This window comes from Tympanuchus pallidicinctus, unplaced genomic scaffold (genome assembly GCF_026119805.1).
Source record: "Tympanuchus pallidicinctus isolate F22 unplaced genomic scaffold, pur_lepc_1.0 scaffold1, whole genome shotgun sequence".
NCBI lineage: Eukaryota > Metazoa > Chordata > Aves > Galliformes > Phasianidae > Tympanuchus > Tympanuchus pallidicinctus.
The window spans coordinates 36,630,270-36,651,847 of NW_026294618.1; the positions used below are offsets into that span (position 1 = coordinate 36,630,270).

Consider the following 21,578-nt stretch of genomic DNA (forward strand, 5'->3'; position numbering starts at 1 on the left):
ATCAATCTCCGCTGAGTGCAGCAATGTAAATATCCACAAAAGATTTAAATAAAATGCTAATGTTTAATGCCAACATCAAAGAGCAGAATGTTTAGCCCTAAAATACTTCATGTGATTAACCCTACATTATACAAGGAGCAATGGCACTTTCCCTTCTTTGTTTCTAGTTAAGCTGAAATATGAAAAATTAGAACTAAGGGTGAAATTCTGATTTCATCTACACAAGTGAATATATGGAATAATTCCACAGGAGGCCCAAAGAGGAAGATCATTAGAGCATTGTCTCTGAACTATCAGCATTGAATTTCTCATTTCACAGGTTTGATTAGAAAGTCTATGAACTCAAATAGATTTTAATGAAGTAAAAGGTATTTCTCCATACAAATATCTAGCTCTGAATCTAGCCTGCTGATTCAGCTGCTATTGTCTGAAAGGAATTTGGGTGCTATGGAGAAAAATGAGCACTCCATGACACATTAGGAAATGGGGTGCTCAAAAAATACACATTCTCAGATGACATACAGGGACTGTCAGAAGAGATGTTAGACACATCCATCAGCAGGTCTCAGAAAGGAGATACAAAAACTAAAAGGTCTGCCACTGTAAATGCATGCATGTGAGTGGAAACCCTGGGTTCAGCAGACAATCCTGTACAACAAGCTGTTTAAGTATATGTAAAAGTTTGGGAGAGTCATCCTTAAAAAGAAAAGCTAAGAGTTACAGGAGAGGAATGGGTCTTACATCTCAGCTCAAAGGAAGTGAGATCTGACTTAAAAAATCTGGAAGATACACTAACAGGCTAGTGGAAATAATTAAAAGACTAAGCTACATGTATGTATGTAAGTGTGTACATGTATGTGCGCTTGTTTAAGTGTGAGCATTTCTCTCCCTTTTTCTCTCACTCATTCTGCCTATGTATAGCAGGAACAAGAAGAAAGATAAGGAACAGCCCATTCTGCACTTCAAAGATTTCTTTCATTAACATTAAAAAAATACCAGCAGTTCTGTGAATAGTTTTCTAACAGTTTTCTGTGTTTCATGGAGATTCTCTCATGTTTGGCACAGAATTTAGCTCATTCAGTAGGGTACAGATTTTCACTGCACTGTTCATTTCACATAGGATTTTAAGATTTCTACTGTTTTCTAAAACACAGTTAAAATTGATCAAAAACCAATTTTAAAAAGGAGCTGAAATAAAATGGTCCAAAGAGATACACAGATAGCACATTCATACAGCTTCACACAGTGAGACAAAAATAACCTTGTCCAAATCAGCATTAATACTGAAACGGTTTAAGTCATATGACATATCCTGCCTTCTGTGTAGATTATCCTGAAAAAATGAGTATACTGATGAAAAAGCAGCGTTTGAGAATTAAAACTAAAGCTGTCATTGAAACCCACTTTATTTTGTATGTTGCTACTACAGTCTTAATAAGCTACCTTTTGTAAACATAACGTGCAGTTTGTTACAAGCTCAAATTTAGGGCATATATATTGGTTGCACAATAAGAAGATTTCTGTGTCATTATCACGAGCATGATTTAGTTGACTTATGTTCACATATTGACACAGTTATGTAACTCTTAGCTCAGACAAATGGCTCTGTTCTTGATATTCTCTATCCTACTGTAGTTAATGACCAAATATTGTTAAAAATTGGGACACTAATTATCTGATGTCGACATGTTATGGATAATTAAGAATTGCTCACTCTGAAGCCATGCTAATTGTTTTTCACAGGTCTCCTTCTCTTGTCCTTGTGTCACCAACAAGGCAAGCAGCTACAGGTTTGTGCGTACATCTCTGTCATGCACATTGTCGCAGAACATACATCATCCTTTCTGGCTCATCCCCAATTAATTTTGCTGGATTGCAGCAATTATCTCTCCCTTTGTGACTGACCTCCTGGTAAATGGAGTGCACTATAAATGGATTTTTTCCTGTGCAGTTTACCACTTAATTGATCCTTGTTGGCTGCCCACAATAGCATATACTAAACTTAAGTCATAAAATGATTGAAATTGAGAGAAAGTGGTTACCATGTTTAAGCAATTGTAGTTGACAACTGTAAAAATTAGATCTTGATAATGTTCTCTCATTTACCCTATTACTTGGATCAGTTGGTTAAAGCTGTTAATGATCCTCTTGGATCAATGTCTTTTGCTTGTAGCTATAATTTACTGCATTGGTAGATTAGTACAGATTTTTTCATAGATAGCTCTGCATCATTCCACCAGATTGCTGTCTGCATCAAATTTGCTTCCATTCATCACTAACAAAGCAAAGAAAAAGATAATCAGCATATCCTATCTTAACATTAACTATTGAACTCAAGATAACTCCTTCATTGTTGTCTATTTGCAGTCTTCAACCATGGTTTCCTCAATAAATTGTCCTGAGAATTTCCTCTAAAAATAGACACAATTATATATTCTGACTATACACTAAAGAGTAGTAGATATAACTGTACAATTAGGAATATACCCTATGGAGCTAGAGCTGGTTCTATCATAAGCAAAGTCAAAGAAATTACACACAACAGCACAACATCAGAGACAGAAAAATTGTTCAGTGTTACTGATTGCCTGGACTATTCCAGAACCAGGAGAATCTACTGCTACCGAAGGAGATTTCTATGCTGCTAAGTCTACAATGGCTATTATGCTATTATGTCTCTTTTTTACTTTACCCCACTTGCAACAGAAGGATCAAGCCCAGCTCTTCACAGACCTTTATTTTGTACTAGCTCCCTGTTCCAGCTCAGCTTTTCACTTTTGCCTGCCAAGAAGTAAACCATCCATTCCTGGGACATCAATATTCCCTAAACTGCTACAAAGCCATGGACCAGAAAGGAAAGATTTATTTTTTTCACCTATGGACCTGTTTAGACAAAACTCTGTTTTTCTTCCTAAATAAAAACAGGCTTGCTGCCACATGCAACAAATAACAAATAGTAAGCTGAATAAAATATGATCTGTTGTGAAAGAATAGCAGCAGAATCTCAGACACATATATAAAGTGGACTACAAATGCGCTGTCTTAAAATGCTGGACAAATCTACTTGGCACCTCATGCTAAACAGTTAATTATGAGATTGAACTTCAACACTAAATGATGGAATTAACCTGGCACTAGTGCGAGCAATCTTGTCCGTCTAGAAGCTGCACACTTAATTCTATCATTTAAGCTTAATGAAGAAACTTCCTGTATACTTCCCTGTATAAGTAATCTTCCCTCTTTTAAAGATTTCCACAGGAATCATTACAGTGGGCTGGGTAATTGCCATGCTGTCATGAAATGTTTCACTATAGAGTAGCTAAAGAATTTTTAAATTTACTACATATAAGCTCAGTCAGGATTTCAGTAATGATAGCATTTATTTATTTGTAACAGTGCCTTTCTGTAGTGTTCATTTCCCATTGGAAAGGACTTGTATGGGCACTCTTTAACAGGTCAGAAGGAAGCCACCAAATATTAGGAAATTCACAGTCAAAACTTCTAATATCTTACTTTGCTCCAACCACAATCTGTGAATTTTTAAAAATTTTGTTCTTTCTAGGCAAACTAACAGATGAAACTTCTTTATAATAAATTACACTGTACTGAACATGTTAGAACTCATGAGCAGTGGGCTTTTTTGTTAAACAGTGAACAATATTCTGACACACTGATACCACAATTTCGTTCATTGAAGAGTTTAAATCTATTTTGTAAATACTGAAAACCAAATCCTCCCTATGCTTTTACAAAGCGAATTACGTGTCACTATTAGCTTCAAATGAGAAACAAGAAGCTCTACAAAACAAACCAAACAAATATTTGAGAAAATTTATGATAGGATTACTTGGCTTTTCTTTTTGTCACTTTCTCCACTGTCATTCTCTTTTTATTCTTAGATCTAAATATAATCATCCCAGTATTTTGACTACACAAAATTCCTATGAAAATTCCTATAAAATTCTATTCTGTTTTAGAACAGTGAATTACCTACCTTTCATAATCATCAACAAATTTATTTTGGATAATATTTGGCTAATATACCAAACAAATTACATTGAGGTCATGAAATATTACTGCTAAGAGTTCAGTGCTAACCTAGATCCTCCATCAAGATACCATAATACAGATAATACAGGAAATGGAAAAGGAAGATCTGGAGATATAGTTCTGCTGCCAGAATCATAGGTCCATGGATTTTCTTCTTCTTTACTCAAGAGATAAATAGCTACACTATGTACCACCATGTAAAAATTTATCATACAATTTCTTTTCTTCGCACTGCATATGTCTTGAAAGTCTTCAAAGTCTTTAGAGAACTATGAGTCCTCAAATTGTGTAATAAAGCTCAAAGAGTATTTAGTTTCCACTCACTGTAAAAGGACTTATGATTGTGACATGCAATATAACTGGATGAAGTGAAAGATCTGAGTGTCTAAAACCCATCTAGAAGTCAGAAGCAGAGCTCTTCTATTTCACAAAGCTTTCTGAAAAGTATCATAGAAAATGTAATGCTATCACACTGATTTTTCTTTTCAGAGTCAGGCTTAGATTTTCACTACTATTTTTAAGAAGATAATTAGCATAACTCAGAAGCACCTGAGGAGATGTGCAGTCTACATTTGCAATGTTAGAACGAAAACTCTCTCCATATTTCCTTTCTTACATTGGCAAACAAATCTCTACTTGGTTAGACTGTACTTCATATCACTCCTTTTCTTCCTCATGTACATAGTTATTTGTTATGTAATTGGTGGAAGTCTGCTTTAGTAGTGCATGTTTGACTGTGGTGCCATAGTCTGCTGTTTCATTAGTTTAGCGCACTGAACTGAATGTGCCCTGTGGCTGTAAGGCTTCTCTCAGCAGGTTGCAACCAAATATTTAACATACCTACCAGCTCATTCTGACTACATCCAATACAGAGCTTGGGCTGTGTGAAGCTGAAGCTTTACTTTGCCAAGCTGAAAACTCCAGTTTAGATTCTTATTATGTTTATTTCTAAATGTAAAATTCATATTGTTTCTATTAGAAAAAATTTCTAATTTTCTTGGCAAGAAAAACAAAAAACAAAACAAAAAAAAAAACAACAAAAAAAACAAAACCAAAACACACCAGTTTCTAAAAACTTTTATGGTAAAGCTGGAGAGGGGAGTTATTATACACATCTGAAAAACAAATCACATTTCCAGTATACTTGAATAAAAAATTCAAATGACATTCAGCTACAGACTGATGTGCTACAGTTACAGTCAAAATGTGGTATGAAGTTTTTTTTTCAGGATGACATAGTGTTCACTGCTTTGGTTCCTGTGTGTTCTGACAGAGCATGAGGTTCAAATCCTGCTCCTACTGAAGTCAATGACAAAACTTCCATTGACTTCAGCGGTGCAGGATCAGACCCTAAGCAACACAGCTAATATCTGCTTTCTTGCTTTCTCTCCTATCTTTCAGTGAAAAATATTAGAACAAGTTAGACCTAAATATATTAGAAAAAAATGTAAATACTATCAATAGACTATTCAGGAGTATCCAATAATAAAAACAACAACCAAATGAAAAAACAACTCCTAACAAACAAACCCAGAAAAAAATCATACTGCTTATTATGTTGCTTCATATACGTATAATATTGCCATAAGTATCATATTGCCAAATCACATTATAATGTGTATAGTTGATTTCTCCTTTGCGAAAATCCATAAAAAAAAAATAATTTATTTTTAGCACTAATCTTACAATAATACTCAATCTAGTAGTTGTACAATATCTCTATAACCTTGTGGATTTCACTGCATTAAATATGACCTGATACAATCAGTGAATGAAAAAATTGCTCTCAACAGTCTGATAGTATTTGCTATACAGACACTGGAACTCATAATCAAGTTTTTATCCATCATCTTAATTCTGTTATAAATTCAGTTACTCCCTCCTATCAAAACATCTGTAATATTAGTCTGCAGTAAGGTGATTTGAGACCAATAGGCAGTCTTACTCCTACAGAAATAGGTCAATACATTTTTAAAATGTATTGACAGGATACATAAAATCTAGAGGAATAGTAACTATGATGTTCATTTTTGTTCTGGTTTTATGCTTTTAAGTTGGTGGCCACAGTGTGCAGAACATTTACAAAAGCACCATGCAGTCCGCCTACTGGTCCAGAAGAAAAGTTAAAACAGATTAGAAAATATCTTAAATAATAATAAAGTGCCATCATCATTGTAACTCCCATTAAATAAACAAAGCAAAATAGGAGCCCAAATAACAGCCATTGTAGCATACATGTTTTTAAGAACCAAAATTTAACACAAGGAATTAGGAAAAATCAGTTTTCAGAAGCGCCCTTCTACAGGAAACAGTTCTCTCAGCTCAACAGATCGAATACATTTAATTAAATATATATATATGTATATTATATCTGCAATTGTTTTAAATGAAGCACTGTCATGATGTATATAATGTATTCATACCAGTGTGGGAAAGCTGATCAGCAGCTGAAGACTACATGATGAAGTAGTGTTCAGAAAGCAAAGTTGCTAGCAAGAAACCAAAAGAAACCTGAACCCAAAGGAAGGTCATTTAAATGGGAAAATATACCAGAAATGACCAGTTGAACAATGAAGCTACTTATAATAGTATAATAATAGTAAATAATAATAGTAAATAGTCAAGTATCACCAGATGTGATCACTGGATGGAAGATATAGATGAAAGTAGATAAAAACAACTTATAGGCAGAATGGGAAGACATTATAATGGTCTGGGGGATGGAGAGAAAACTAGTACTCAACAGTGAAGTCAAAGAGACTGAAAAGGCACAGTCACAAATCTTGATTGCTGTTCCTGCTGGGAGACAGCTCATTGCTAAGTAAAAGCCAGGTTTAAGACAGGGTACTGTAAGCAAACAGATGGTCAATAGTGTGGAGACTATGGAAGAAGAAACTTTCAAAAACAAATGCGGGTAACTGAGACCTGGAAAAAATCCATACAGAAGAAAAGAGGAGGAAAACAATGAGCAGCAACAAGCAAAGGGGAATGGAGAGTAACAGAGAATTCGGAACATCTCTCCTTCAGCAAGAATTCTGAAGTACCTGAGTGTCTAAGAAAGGCAGAACCTATCACATAGTTTAACACAAAGGATAGCTTTTTTCTGTTGTGTTTTCATTCATTTCTTCTTGCCATGTAAATCAATGCTTCTGCTGCTAATAGTTCTGATTTTATAGCATGTAATGTTTTTCCTTTCAAGTTACTGGGATAACACAACTTTGAAAGACTTTTATTTATTCATTCGTTCATTCATTCAGCTGTGTGAGGCTGAATGAATCTGGGTTATGATCTGCTTCTTGTAAAAAAGGTCAGAAAATATGAACTCTAGGAGGTCTAAAAAAGAGAAAACATAAATCAGCATATAAAAAATAAATTTACTAAAAAACAATGATTTTTAAGACCATGTCTTAATTATGGAACTGAATCACGTTTTTTTAATCACTTCAAGTTGTCAGCATCAAATGCATTAGAAGGGGCAGCATAAGCTAAAAGTCTTGTAGTGAATTTTTCTCCTGCTGTGAAGGAGTGAGTGTTAGAAAGAGCACCCTTCGTGAGGACAGAGAGCATGTTTAGGAGCAGACATGAGCATTACATTTTAACTTTTATTTGTCATGTTTGCTTACAGTAGTAAGACATGATGTGTGTTCCCTTGGATATGCTTTTTCCCTTCCAGTGATTATAAAGTGGATTATCCAAACTGGATCTGGGCAGATGCTTAAATTTTCTCAAATACTGATGAATGGTGGCAATCATCCAATACATCTTAATTTTTACAGAATCAAGGTAATTTGGACGAATCCCATTCATTATCAGAGATCCATCTATTGTCCACTTAGACTTTTAAGGAACGGATGTAGAAGGATAGCTTTAAATACATAGTATCTTTACAAAAGACACAATTACTGTTGAAACTCGCATTTTTTTCACAATTTGAAGTTGGTTAAGTGCCAAAATCTGACAAATATTCATCTGCCATAAAGCCTAACCAGTTCCACTAGTCTTTTGATAGATGTACGGAAGAAAGTATAAAATTTGAAAAGGAATTTGAATGATCAAAAGGAACCTCCAGTACCTCCTGAAAACAAATATCCTACTAGGGGAGTAGCAAATTTTATCTTCAGTAAGCAACCATTCAATAAGCATGCAAAGGTTGTGGTTGTCTGCTGTTCACCAGCTGCAGCTCTTCAGTACATTCCTCTATTGTATCTAGGGCTTAGTCACATTTAAATCTGAATTCTACAAGGATGCATGGCTTCACACAGACTCGCTTGTAATGCAGGGATGATATCTTGTAATCTTTATATGATGCTGGATAGGCAAGATATGAAACAAGATGGTTTACTCCTGGGAGAATAAGTGTACTTCATCTTTTACACGTGATTCTGGTTCAGTTCTTTCATGCTTTTGTCAAAAAATGCAAACAAAAGGAAACAAACCAAAAACAGAGTGAAATATAAAGCTTCATGGTTCATGTCTGCAGCATAAAAAATACTTCATAGGACAACTGATAGCCTGGTCAGAACAGTGTTAGCACAGGGAATGAACAGCAGTGGGTCTCATGTACACACATGAGCAGTGTGAAATGCTACCTTCCTACTTGTACTCAATTTATTATGCTATTTTCACAAATATAAATCGCTTTTTTTTTTTTTTTTTTTTTAATTAACCACCTGGATATTTTCTGTGACATGTTCCCTCAGCCACATCAGAAGCTTGTTATATGCAGGTGAAAAAAACACTAAATATATCTCCAAATCCCATTATTTTATCCATAGTTTCCCATTATCGTTACAAAATTATCTGAATTTTGTGAATATGACCAGAAAGGTTCAATTCAATTAAAACAAAACTGCTAAAGGAAAATCTCACTGCAAGCCTCTGTGCAATTGGTGAACTCAGTAATTATATATAGCCACCTATTGTGCTAGCACAATAACATATGAGGAAGGTTTAGTTAGACACATTTACACAGATAAAAAGCAATATGGGCATAGAAAAAGTCCTTTCTGCCAAAAGTAGAGAGCAGTCACATAGTAACAAATGAAAGCTGCATGAATCCTAGTTTACTCGGCTATAAATAAATCCAACATTTTCCTTCTCTCCATGGTAAAATAAAATAGCACAGAAGCATAGCAGTCTCCTTTGAGCAACCAGCCTCTTTCTCTTCAATTATAGTCATCAATCTGTTCCACCTAAAATATTTTCCTCCTTGAGATATCAAAGAAATCAGAATTAGGATCCACAATATGCAGTTGTAAAAATAATGTGAAAGAGGTCTTTCCTTTTTGTGAATTCATTTATTCTTTTTTTCTGAAAGACTATTTTCTTTAACATGAATTTTGTAATTCTGGTAAAATAGGCATCATTTTCATGGCACTTTTAATCGGAAGATCTTGAAGTGCTTGATAAAATAAGGGTTACCTTCATCTTACAGATGGAGAAAGCTGTAACAAAGAGAGCCTTTTTTGTTGTTTTTTGTTTGTTTGTTTGTTTTCAAAATCTGTTTCTTATATATATTCTTTCTGTATGCCCAACTGGAAGTTTTTAAATTATGATTAGAAGCGCTAAACAGACAAAGCTTCAGCTTTAAAAGAATCCTTGAAGAATTACAAATAATTATTTTAAAGATGAAAAGTCAAGATGCTAAAGTAATATAATCTGTGGAACAACAATAGTTTCAGAGTAAGTTCTCCATGCGCAAACAGAACCCCCAAAACCTAAATAAATACAGAGAGCAAATCTTTCAGTCGCAGAATTGATTCCAAAATCATATGAAATGTGGATTTGCTATGCAGGGAAGCAGTATAGGGAATTTAAATATCCCAAAAAACATTCCAGACTAACTTTAATGACTACATAAACCATCCTAGGTTCATGGGTGAGGAGTGGGGAAGAGGAAGTGAAGTAAAATTTCTTGTCTTTTTTTAATTACCATCTTTAAAGTGTAAATTAACTAAATAACTACAGTTTTCCCTGATTGTTCACGCAGCAATGAACAAATAGTGAAAATGTAATGGTAATTTTGTCTTCAGTATCAAGCAGTAGTAAAAGGAAATAATTTTACCTGAAATTATATATGATTAAAAAAAAGAATAATTTGATCACAATAAAAATTTCCTCCAAGATGTAAGTATGAAATATTCATTGCAACACTGATTAGCTGTTCTTATAGCAAGCATCAGTTATTCATATAATTTTTAAGGCACTTCTTTGACAGATAGATCTTGCAATTACTGTTTGGTTTAAGATAAAAGGATATAAAAAGTTAGTTTTTGTGATATACTGTAGATTCAGAGGCCTGTGTTTTTTTATCAAGAAATAACTTAGCATTTCAGAGTCCCAAATCTGAGAATCCTGTTTTTTCACTGAGTATACAGCCAACCAAAGCCCTATTCTCCCTGGGGTGATACGCTAGTTTGATTTTATTTTCCCTGACATTTCACCTGTCAGATTATGATAAGCAGAAGAAACAAAGACTAACCATCACATTCTCACTGAATCTCATAATCAGATATTTGGACATATAAGATAAATTAGAAATGTAATCCTGAGGGAAAACATGAACACCCAAAACACCATAACATATCCAAATCATCTTCTAATGACCTGGGACTCCTATACAGGTTTAAAATATTCAGAAAGGAAGCCTGCATAAGACTGTCATATCTACTTTTTCTTCAAATACTAGGAAATAACATACAATGATGTAACAAAAAAAAATTGCAAAATTTAAAAAATCTATTTTATAATAAAGTTGAATAAATCAAGTTAAATAATAAAAATATTTAATAAAAAAATTATCTCCTCTTAAAGATTTTCATGCAGTTTTCTGAAAGCAATCCTGAAGCCAATAAACAGAAGAGATCACCAAGAAATAGTATAAGCTCAAATTAAGGAGTTGGCAAAGCGAAAAGATGCACCAGACATGCTACTGATTTACCGCATCTGTGGTTTGCATGTTCCCAATTTCTCTTAGTCTCACACTATTGAGATTCATATGAAGGATAAAATCTTACCTGCTTGACCAGTGGTAATACTGACAGCTGCAAAAAGCCTCTGGGAACGACTCAAGTCAGACACCCCATTCACAGCTTCAACTTCAAATGTGTAGTTAGCATGAGCTAGCAGGTCCATGACAGTGACATAGTTATCTACTAATCCTGATTGCTGGGGCATATATCCGATGTTACTCCCACAAGGAACACATTCACCCTGCTCCCAGCTGCACCTCTTGCACAAAATGCGGTAGGTCACATCATTTCTTCCCCCATTGTCAGCAGGAGGACTCCACTCTAAACTCACGGTAGTCTGGTTGATGTTGAAAATGAGGTTCTGTGGTGCAGATGGAGGTCCTGTGTAACAAAAAATAGTCCAGCATAAAGGCACAGAACCACAGTGGGACATGTAGCTAACATTCTAATTACTAAGACAGAAAATAGTTGAAGCATTTTTCTTCACATAAACATTTCATTATTTTTTACAACAAGCTCCATAAAAGCTTCCTTGAACTCACTTGGCAAGAGCTTTATTTATTTTCCATTAAGGCATCAGGCTAACAATTGTCTGTGTATTTACTGCGACTGACTTGAGCTGTTTCTCTTCTGTGCAATTAAAAGGATTGGTTAATGTACCTTAAAGGTTGCCTTTTATAGTTTTCCTAGTATGGGAATTGTTTCTTTCTTCTAAACATACAGCATCAGCATGGTAATTCATTGTTATGAGCTGTGGTATGATTTACAGAGTATCTGGTGCTGTTTTGGATTTAGCAGACTTCTGCTATTTGAACCACCTATCTGTGCAGGCTAGTCTATCTGCAGTTGCGAGATTAAGCCAGATCCAATCACTTTTCAATTAAAACTCAAATCTACATAGACTACTTTGTATTTTTCATGTTATTCATTTTGATATTATATCATATAAAATACATAAGCAGCATCAGTTTTAAAGCCATGGGAAAAGTATACATGTATTCCATTAAGAGTTACACACCCAACATGCAATATTTTCCAATATTATGTCAAGCAAATGTGAAAATTACATTTTTGCTCATTCCATATTCACTGTCAATTTTTCCCCCTCTGCCTTTCAATTTCATTTACTGTTGCAAATGTACTTTGCAAATACAGAAAAAGTCAACCGAAACTACTAGCTACAAATGACGGCACTTGGTTGGTTAAGCAATGTCCTTTACTATTAAACTCACAACTGACTCACTTGTGCATGCAACATATGGTGGATCAGAAGGCGCTCTATAATAACTATCTTCACAGTCGCATCTTGAAGATCCTTCCTTGTCAGAAAAGCTGTGAGTAGGGCAGCGGGAGCACTGCAGATCTTGTGAAGATGATTTGTAGAACCCACGTCCGCAAGCTAAAGAGGAACAACACAAATTAAAACTTAGATTTGCATAGACTACTATTGTGATCTTTATTCTGTCTCCATTGTATTTAGTACACGTTGCTATGAACATCTAAACTACCCATTCTATTACAGTGGTGAAAGCAAGATAAGCTCACAATTTCTCTTTCTCAAGTTGGTACTATTAATGTTTTTGTGGCATTTTTATGAATGCAAACATATGCTACAAATATGCCAGCAGTTCACAGCACAGTGTTTTAACACAGAAGGCCACAGAAATAAAACAGACATCATTTTTCACCAAAGAAGAGAAGAATAATGTGCAAAACAACTGGAGTACTCCCTGCAGTACTTCAAATAAGTGAAAAAAGACCGAAGAAGCTCTTCACTTAGTCCACTGAAGAGTTTCTGGTATCTGAATCAGTTGATTTGGAATTAATGGAGCAGAAGTTACTGAACTGAGAAACTCAAAGAAGCCACAAACCACTAGAAAAGCCTGATCCCCAGGAAAAAATGAGGTGTGAACACTTGTTGGACAGGTGGTGCTGGTATAGAACAAGCAGAAAAAAGAGGAGGGAAGACAGCATGAGTTGCACAAATATTTTTTCCAGTTTCACAGAGACAACTAGGCTGAAACAAATTTAACAAAACATCTGAGGAAGGGTTAGAAGATGGACAATTGGAAATATACATGTAAGATCATTTCATATTTTGTTTTATGTTCTGTGAACCCATGAAAGTGTCCCAGAACTTACTTTTAGAAATACTTTTATCAGCTACTGTCAGTTCCCAAAGCAGAAACAGCCATAAAGCATACCTCCTGCAACACTTTCAAGCTGAGGACTACAACTCAGAAAGCCAGCTTAAGAACTACTCAAGCTACATGAGCTGTAGGGGATGGGGAAGACAGAAGTGGAGATCACACACTATCCAAATTGGAAACAGATTAAGACTCCATTTCAGCATTGAGGTTATGGGCAAACTTACAAGCACTGCTGACATTGAAAAAACAAAACAAAACAAAACAAAAACAAAACAAAACAAAACAAAACAAAACAAAACAAAACAGAAGTATTCCAGAACTTTCTAATAAAACAGAAGATTTTATAACCACACTATTTTATTCAGTTTCTTTTTCCTCATCCTTCATAAACAGTCTAACCGTCTTCTAAGCCGCCATCTGTATGTAAAGAACTGAATGTGAAACTTAGTATTGGGTATCAAAATATTAAAGCCAGTTAAATAGTCATTCTGAATTCAGAGGGAGAGAATTTACTTTGGTTATATTCATATTTGCTTGGATGTTTTCTCAGAACAGAAGTGCAAAGTATCAGAAGATGCTGATATTTAGAGCAGTTATTTCTGTTATCTGGTACTGCAGTGATGGAAGAAGTATGAAAACAATGGGCTTTTTCTAAATCTCACTGAAGACAATGAAAAGTCTTAGACTTTAGTACCATTTGTACTGGAACCACAGTATAACTGTGGCCACGTGACTGTTGTTAATCTGATGAGTTTTATGCAATTGAAAGAAAAACTTGGAGGTGAGATAATATTAAAGTTGATGAATTAGTTCAATCCACACCAGTATAATATAATAGGAAATTCTGATCCTGTATTACTCTTTATCAATATATTAACTTTCTAAAGAAAAATATGCCTGAAGGACAGGAAGCACCATAACATTTAGATTGTCATGCTAAAAAAAAAAAAAAATCAACAATGAGGGAATGGAAGCTAAATTACCTGGCAGAGAAAATTAGCATGCAAAGCATGTATCCTTTGACTTTGACAAAGGCACATGAGTTTGCATTAAAAAAATAAATAAAAAATCAAGCTCTGCTTGTAAAACATGCTATAGTTTGAATCTACTAAAGTAGCTGTGTAGCTGTATACATATGCCATTAAGAAAAGGAGAAAAAGAATTTTGGAGAAGAACTTTGGATAAACACAAGCAGTGAAATTATAGTTGTGGTAAATTTAACTCAGAATTAGTCTTTTACACCTTCATTCAAGACTCAGAATTTCCTGATCAAAGACAAAGAGCACAAAAGCTGAACTGATTTGTATTCATGTACCTTAAGACGTGTATTTAAACTTCTGTCTGCTCTTTCAGTACTTGCAATTGAAATGTAGCTAAACTGACCAAATAATAGTTTCCTGCCTTTCTTAAATAGTCATGTTCCTCTCATGCCGAGCAAAACACTGGACAAATACACTGGGCCTTCCAGTACACAGCCCTCTGCAAAAGCAAAGAGCAACTTAAAAGGCAAAGATCCCTACTGTGATTCCAGTCTGTCCTTCTCAGCAGGAAACATATCCGAAGCAAAAACATGGAGCAAAATAGAGATTTCAGACAGAAAAAAAACCAAATGTAAATAGAAAACTCCTTTCAGTATTTGTTTTCTGATGACTTGATTGAGACATTTATATGCTTAGATGCTTATTTAAAGTAAGCGCGCATTTTTTATTGGACTTCAAAGGAGATGAATATCTGATACTAGTTTACATGACTGAAAGCCATTTATTCCCCCACATAGCACACTAGAGGCACCAGCTTCACGCACTTGAACCACGCTACAAGTCCATTCTCTTTTTTCCAAGAAGAGTTTTATGTGATGACATGTAATAACCACCCCTTCAACTTATACACCCTGTAAATTTAAGGGGCAGTGTATTCCAGAAATGACATTTTGAACAGCAGAAAAATTGCTTTAAAAAGGTTTTAAGAATCTATATAATCCTTCAGATAGGAAAGTATGCCAAACTACACATCACAATTTTCCCACTTTTCTTCACAAATTGAATTTCATCAAAATAAATTTTCAGGTTAGCAGAAGAATGTAAAATTGAATAATTATATTGCTCTTAAAATGCTATATTAATTATTAATTATTAAATACAGCTACAATGTTGTGTTTAACATTGTCCTCATCAAGAAACTTATAACTCAAAATTCTATAAAGACAGAGTGCTGCACAGACCACTTACCAAAGTGTGATCACAAGTTGGAAAGAATGGCTTCAAAATACCTTTTTGACTCTTTCACTTACTTTTTTTTCCTTTCATTTTACTGAGCCATCATAGTGAATTTTAGATGTTATAAGCAATTTAAATACATTGTTTTGTTCTATTTTAAATCCATCCAGTCCATCCAATTTAACACTTTATATAATATTTTTAAGATCACAGGGACAGATGGCATAAAATCCCCTCTGCCACCACCTCCATGAGCAACATTATAAAAACATTGTTAAAATAAGAATAATAACTTGCCAAACATTACATGGAGCTCTGCATATGCAAATCTAAAAGTGATAAATCTAAAAATAAAATCTAAAGATTAAGAAAGAAGTGTGTATGGTTCTTCAAAAGTATCTCTTGGACAAACTTCAAATTGCATTTGATCACATCCATTTTAATATCTCAGTTCACTGGTGCAAGAGAGCAGTCAGCAGTAACACATTTTGCCAACACAGGAGTATATCTTGTAAATCAGACTACAGAGCTGAGGCAGTGATGGGAGACATGCAGTCATGTGTACCTAGTGAGGCAGCACTCTGAAGGTGTAGCCATAATCCATGCCAGCCTTGGTTTCAGCAAATTGGAACTCCTTGGTTCCAGCAAATGGGAACTCCTTGGTTCTCAATCAAGCAAGGTAATGTTCAGGAGTGATTTTGTTACTGAAGGGCTTCTAGGATATTTAAAAAGGTGAGTGTGACAAAGAGATGAAAGCCAGCACAAAACAAATTTACTTCTATTCATTGTGAAGTGTTATTTTAAGCTGGTTATTACGAAGAGCAGCCATTCCCAGACGAAGCCTGTTTTGTCCAAATATGCTCCAAAGTTTCACCCATTTCAGGAAAGGGTTTCAAACCCACAGCAGTCACACTTTACAGGCAGCACAGAGGCAGAATAACACCTACGAACCTAATGTACAATGGTCTTGAAAAGTTAGCTAATAATTACTTCCCCACAAATTACAAAACCCACAATAAATATAGGAGAAAATCGTACTTCAGCTAAGTTACAATTCTTTGCTTACTAGCTGATCCTCACAACTGCTAGAGACTGACCACTTGCGACTACCCAGGACTGCCCAACACCTTGGTCTTTATTCAGCAGTGATAGCCACGGCTGCTCCTCAGCACACATCTTCCCACCTCCTCTACAAAACAAAGAGACTTCTTCTGTTTGGAAGCTGGCAGAGTTCCACCATGAAATACAAAGCCGATGTGAACTCCCCCCAGATGGAGAGAGAGCCTCCTTCACAACAGAGCTGAATTTTGAAACTGAGCAGGGCATGTCATTTCATATTTAAACTTCCTTGTCTGAAAGCCTTAGATAAAGACCTCTACTATTCTGTCTGAGTATGATGAAAGACCCCCGTGAAGATGACACTAGCAATATTTCTTGGCTTGTACCAAGGTGCTTTCTTCCTCTACACTCAGTTGCACTCAGTTGCACTCAGTCATAACAATGATGTATCGTGACAGCAGGATCTGGCTGGGCTGGGTTGCAGTGGCAGTGCAGGACACCCCTTCAAAGATGTGTTTAACATATGCCACTGCAGTCGGTGCAAACATGACAAACATTTTGAGCCAATGCAGTTGAGTGTTTAAGGACTTATCCAAATACTGTAAATAATGAAATTATGAAAAATAATGAAAATTGAAAAACCACAAATAAATACTGAAACATTAACATACTCTACCAAGAACCATAATGACACCTATATGGCATACCAAGGCATTTGCCATTCTAACTAGAGAGAGTAACTCCACTTTATGTAGAAAAACAGCAGCTTCTCTGCTGTGAGTGCATCACGTGCCTTGGTAGACTGGTAGAGAACAAATAATATTTTCCTTTTCATATTAAAAAAAAAAAAAAAAAGAAATTCAGGAACAGGGAATGAAGACAGATGTGACAAATGTGGAGAGCAGCAAACAGCATTCCAGAGTCCCACTTTCCAGGGATAGGAAATAGGAAAAAAGGAACATGTTAAATACTGTTCATTTTTATGTAACCTTTTCACTACAGACATTGTAGAAATTCATTTTGCTTCTAGGAGAGCTAGGAGATTGAAATTAAGAGGGATGATGGAAATACAGTAAGAGTTAAGAACGCAATGTGTAACAACTGATGTTTATCTAGGCAAAGTAGAAAGAAAGTTGTACGGTAGTGACACATTAATCAAGAAACTTATTTGCTACTACAATAATACAAACAAATTATAAAAAAGAAATCTCAATTTGTAGAATTGAGGCTTGTAGGTGGTGTACCTGCTTAAAGCTTAAAGGGCACAGAATTGTTTCAGCATGTTAGACACTTGATTGAACATAGCTTTTGATTATAATTTTTCAGTTTATATGAAAATAAGTAAACATAATGAGTTGCAAAAAGGTGACTGCACTAATTACTGTTTGGTATCATTTTTAAAAGCAGACTGACGTTTTTTATAAAGAGAGAAAAATGAAGATGCCATAATGTGTCAGCAGAGTTGCATTTACAGTTGTAAGCAAATTTTAGTGGCACACATGCTACAGTTTTACATACACTGAAGAATGTGAAACTAAAGTTTTAAAATGGATATATTAAGAAAGCCTGCGTCAAAAGATGGCAAAGAAATAATCAGTTTTAACAACTTAAGGACTTGGGATTAAGAGACTCTGAGAGCAACAGCAACATGACTGCCCACCCCAGCTACTCTTCCTGTAGACTTGAATAAAGTTGACTACCTGTAAAAGTGATCCTATGCACTGGACTTTTTTCCTATAGGCAATGGCTAGAATTTGTTTCACATTTGTGCGGACATAAGCCTTCATTTTTGTGATTTGTTTCATGTTATCTTAATCAACTCCCTACATTTCTATCTTCCCCAAGCCTGTGAACATTAAAGACAATTCAGCTAGCCCCCTTTTCACAGAAATTATGTATACACAAGGAATTTGTGCAGATGTTTCCTGGATGAAGTTATGCAGCTGCAAAGACTTTATTAATTATAAAATGCAAAATGGATTGTTCTGTAATTGAAACTCTCTGGGGCTCTGATACATTTGAAAATTAATATACATGTATGTATGGTCAGGACATAGATGGATGCTGCTAGATTATTTATTACAGATGGATATTTTAACTAATGCAGAAAAAAGGGCTGGTCTTTCTCCACTGGAGCTTTCAAATATTTGCTTCATATTAATGTCTATGGTTCCATAACTCAAGGCTGAAAGCACAGCTTGCAGAAACAGTACTCCCACTGCTAGTGTTGCTGACCTCATCTACGATGGACAGATCCACAATCTTTATTTTAATCCTATTGACAGCACCTCAGTGGGAGTAATTATAACAGTCGGCCACAAATCCAGACCTCCTGTCACTGATATATTAGGGTTTTTCAAAACGAAAATGGGCAGCAGACAAGGAGGATGAAAACAACATGGGGTAGTGATTATAGCAAGATTTGTCAGCCCCCTTCTGTATGAACCTGCCACAAACATATGACAATTTGGCATGGGAGACACCAGAAATGCAAAATATTTAATCTTTTACAGTATTAAAATACAATTTAGAAAAAAATTTGGTGTTTGGTGGGCGTTGTTCTCTAATGACACACACTTGGCTAGCAGATCACAACATCCGCCACAGGCTCTTTTTAGGCAACATATCTGAAAAGTTTAGACAAACTGAAAGCGGACTGTAATAAAATAACTCCCAAATGTGGCCTTCAGTGTGAAATAGTAGACATAAGAAATCCAATTACTAAAGGAGACTTTATAACCTCTGATCCCCTTTTTCAATAATTTGTGTACATTCAAGTCATTACTATGTTTGAAACTGTAAATTACTTTTATAGTGAGAGATGGCATCTGTTATGCCCTCTCTGGCACCTAATATATATTCTTTTATAAGGATCTCAGACTGTACTATTTTATTTGTCTAACTACTAGATAATGATAAATGTCTAGCTGAAAAAGATGTTTATTTTAGTTTGATTTTTAAACTGCAATAGCATCTGAAGATTATTCATGTTTCAACCAAAGAATTATGTTGTATGGTTTAGTCAGAGTAAACTCAAGACTTTTAATGGTGTCTTAGCTATAGTGTGAATGACATATCTAAATAGGGTTGTCCCATGGCTGCATACCATCATCCAGTGAATGTTTGCTGTTGCCTGTCAGGAATCTCTCAGACCTCGTATTCACTTCCCAAGCCTAATACACCCTTATTGTCCAAAGTCCTACTAATGCCTTTTGAGAGATGTTCATATACCACTGTTCACACAAATGAAGACCCAAAAATAGAATGCTTGCTAAGCAATACTTACTCACATATTTTTTTTTCCATCAAATGAAATTAAGCCTCTATTTCCCTACAAATTTGCTTCAGAGAATTACTGAGTGCATAATCTTGTGTGCCGACTCAACACACATAGTTGCAAAGAAATGTTATGAGCACAAAAAACTGTTCTATGGTGTTTTGCTGACTAATTTATACACAAGGACATAGCAATCGTGATGAAGAACATAGCTCACGAATCAAAGAATAACCAACATCGCTATACCATAACAGCAAAATTACTTAGAAAGTTAAGGATTCCGAATAAGCATATAGAAGACAACATTTAAATGGCAATTAAAGAAACTCTAGTGTTGTCTTGATCACAATTAATTGAGTAAATCAAAAGTCATGCATTGAGGTTATGACGTAATCTTTCTACACATTTACAGAGTGCAAGGATTTGGACATGTGTCTCTCATTATCTTTCCTGGGAACCAAAAATAAAAAGCCACTCCTCCACATTTTGAGAAAATTAATGTGAGAGAGATACACTCAAAAGCAGACACATCAGAACTCCATTATGGAACACAGAATACTAAAGTGAAAGGTGGGTTACAGAAATGAAGGGGAGAAAGATACAGCAGCTCTCCTTGTCATTCTTTTCCTTTTTTTCCCCTTTATTTTCTGCTGTGTCCAATCCCAAGATTAAGTTTTCAAGGTGCTTGAGCAGTTTCTGTGCAGAGCTAAGTGACAGCTCAACTCATGAGCAAGTTTAGGAGTAAAGATTCCACACTAAGTAGGACATAATTTAAATTAATCACAAATATGAAACACTGCCTAAAGCGTGGATTCTGTCAGCAGTAAAAATTTTATCTGTCTTCCTCGTAGGTTCTTAGTCAGTTGGAGAACTAGTGGAAAAATACAATCGATTGAGTTCTACTTATTTGTTTTTGCTTGTTTGTTTATTAGGGAGGGAGTGTTGTCAGTTTTTTGTTGTTGCTACTTGGTTGTTTTTTAAAAGACTCTGACTGACTTGATAGTATTTAGCTATGATCTTCTCTTTTAATGTTTTAATTAGCCATTATTAATGGTTTACATCATGGAAACTAAGAATCCAGCAGATCAAAGAACAGTAATTATCACAGTAACTTATATTAGAAAAGTAATAGTGTTCTGAAAAGAAAGTTAGAGGATTATCTAACTGAGAAGAATAGCACATCATTTACATGCATCACCAGGAAACAGACATTACTTCAACAAAAATAAATCAGCTCTGTAAATTTTGCTGCAGTTAGTGCTTTATTTCTAAAAAGATGCATGAAAACTTTTTACTAAAAATGTCTCAAACCTTTAACAATGTATTTTTTAATTTGGACAAAATTCAATTCTAACAGTCACAAGAAAGGAACAAAAAAGTTGTAAGGACATCAGTACAATACATTATTTCATAAGATTTTTCTTTTTCATTTTTGCTTCCTTTTCTTTGGGTGTAGTTCAAACAATAAAGAACCCAAAAGATTCCTCATAGTCTGCAAGCTAGCTAGCTTTATACACAGTTCTCTTCTTGCAGTGCTGTTCTGGCCCCCAACTTCTCTGACATCAGAGAGGTTCTGCACAGCCATGCCTTGCCAATTCATATAGAAATTAATCCTTCAAGGATTCAAGGAAATCCTTCAATGCACATTAGGTCTTTTCCATTGCAAATATTTCTTGGGAAAGGTTCCCTGTTATTTTCTTCAGAGAACAGAATCACAGAAAGTTCCAAGTAGTAATAAAAACAAAGACATTCTGGGGTTTTGATTTGGTTTTGCTTGTTTTCTAAATAAAAATACAGTAAAATCTAATAACTGATAAATCACTTGGAAAAAATACTTTTGTATTTAAAATCAACA

General features: G+C 35.0%; 1 protein-coding gene across 7 annotated transcripts in view; it reads right to left on the bottom strand.

Moving 5' to 3' along the window:
• The window catches only part of EPHA7 (EPH receptor A7), a 157,908-nt gene that overhangs the window by 93,177 nt on the left and 43,153 nt on the right, over positions 1-21,578 (bottom strand). For all 7 annotated transcript variants that reach the window (XM_052681278.1, XM_052681243.1, XM_052681262.1 and 4 more), the window contains 2 exons: positions 12,265-12,420; positions 11,067-11,402 (listed from right to left, as the gene is read on the bottom strand). In XM_052681278.1, coding sequence (XP_052537238.1) covers positions 11,067-11,402; positions 12,265-12,420 — 492 coding nt within the window. The remainder of the gene's footprint in view (positions 1-11,066; positions 11,403-12,264; positions 12,421-21,578) is intronic.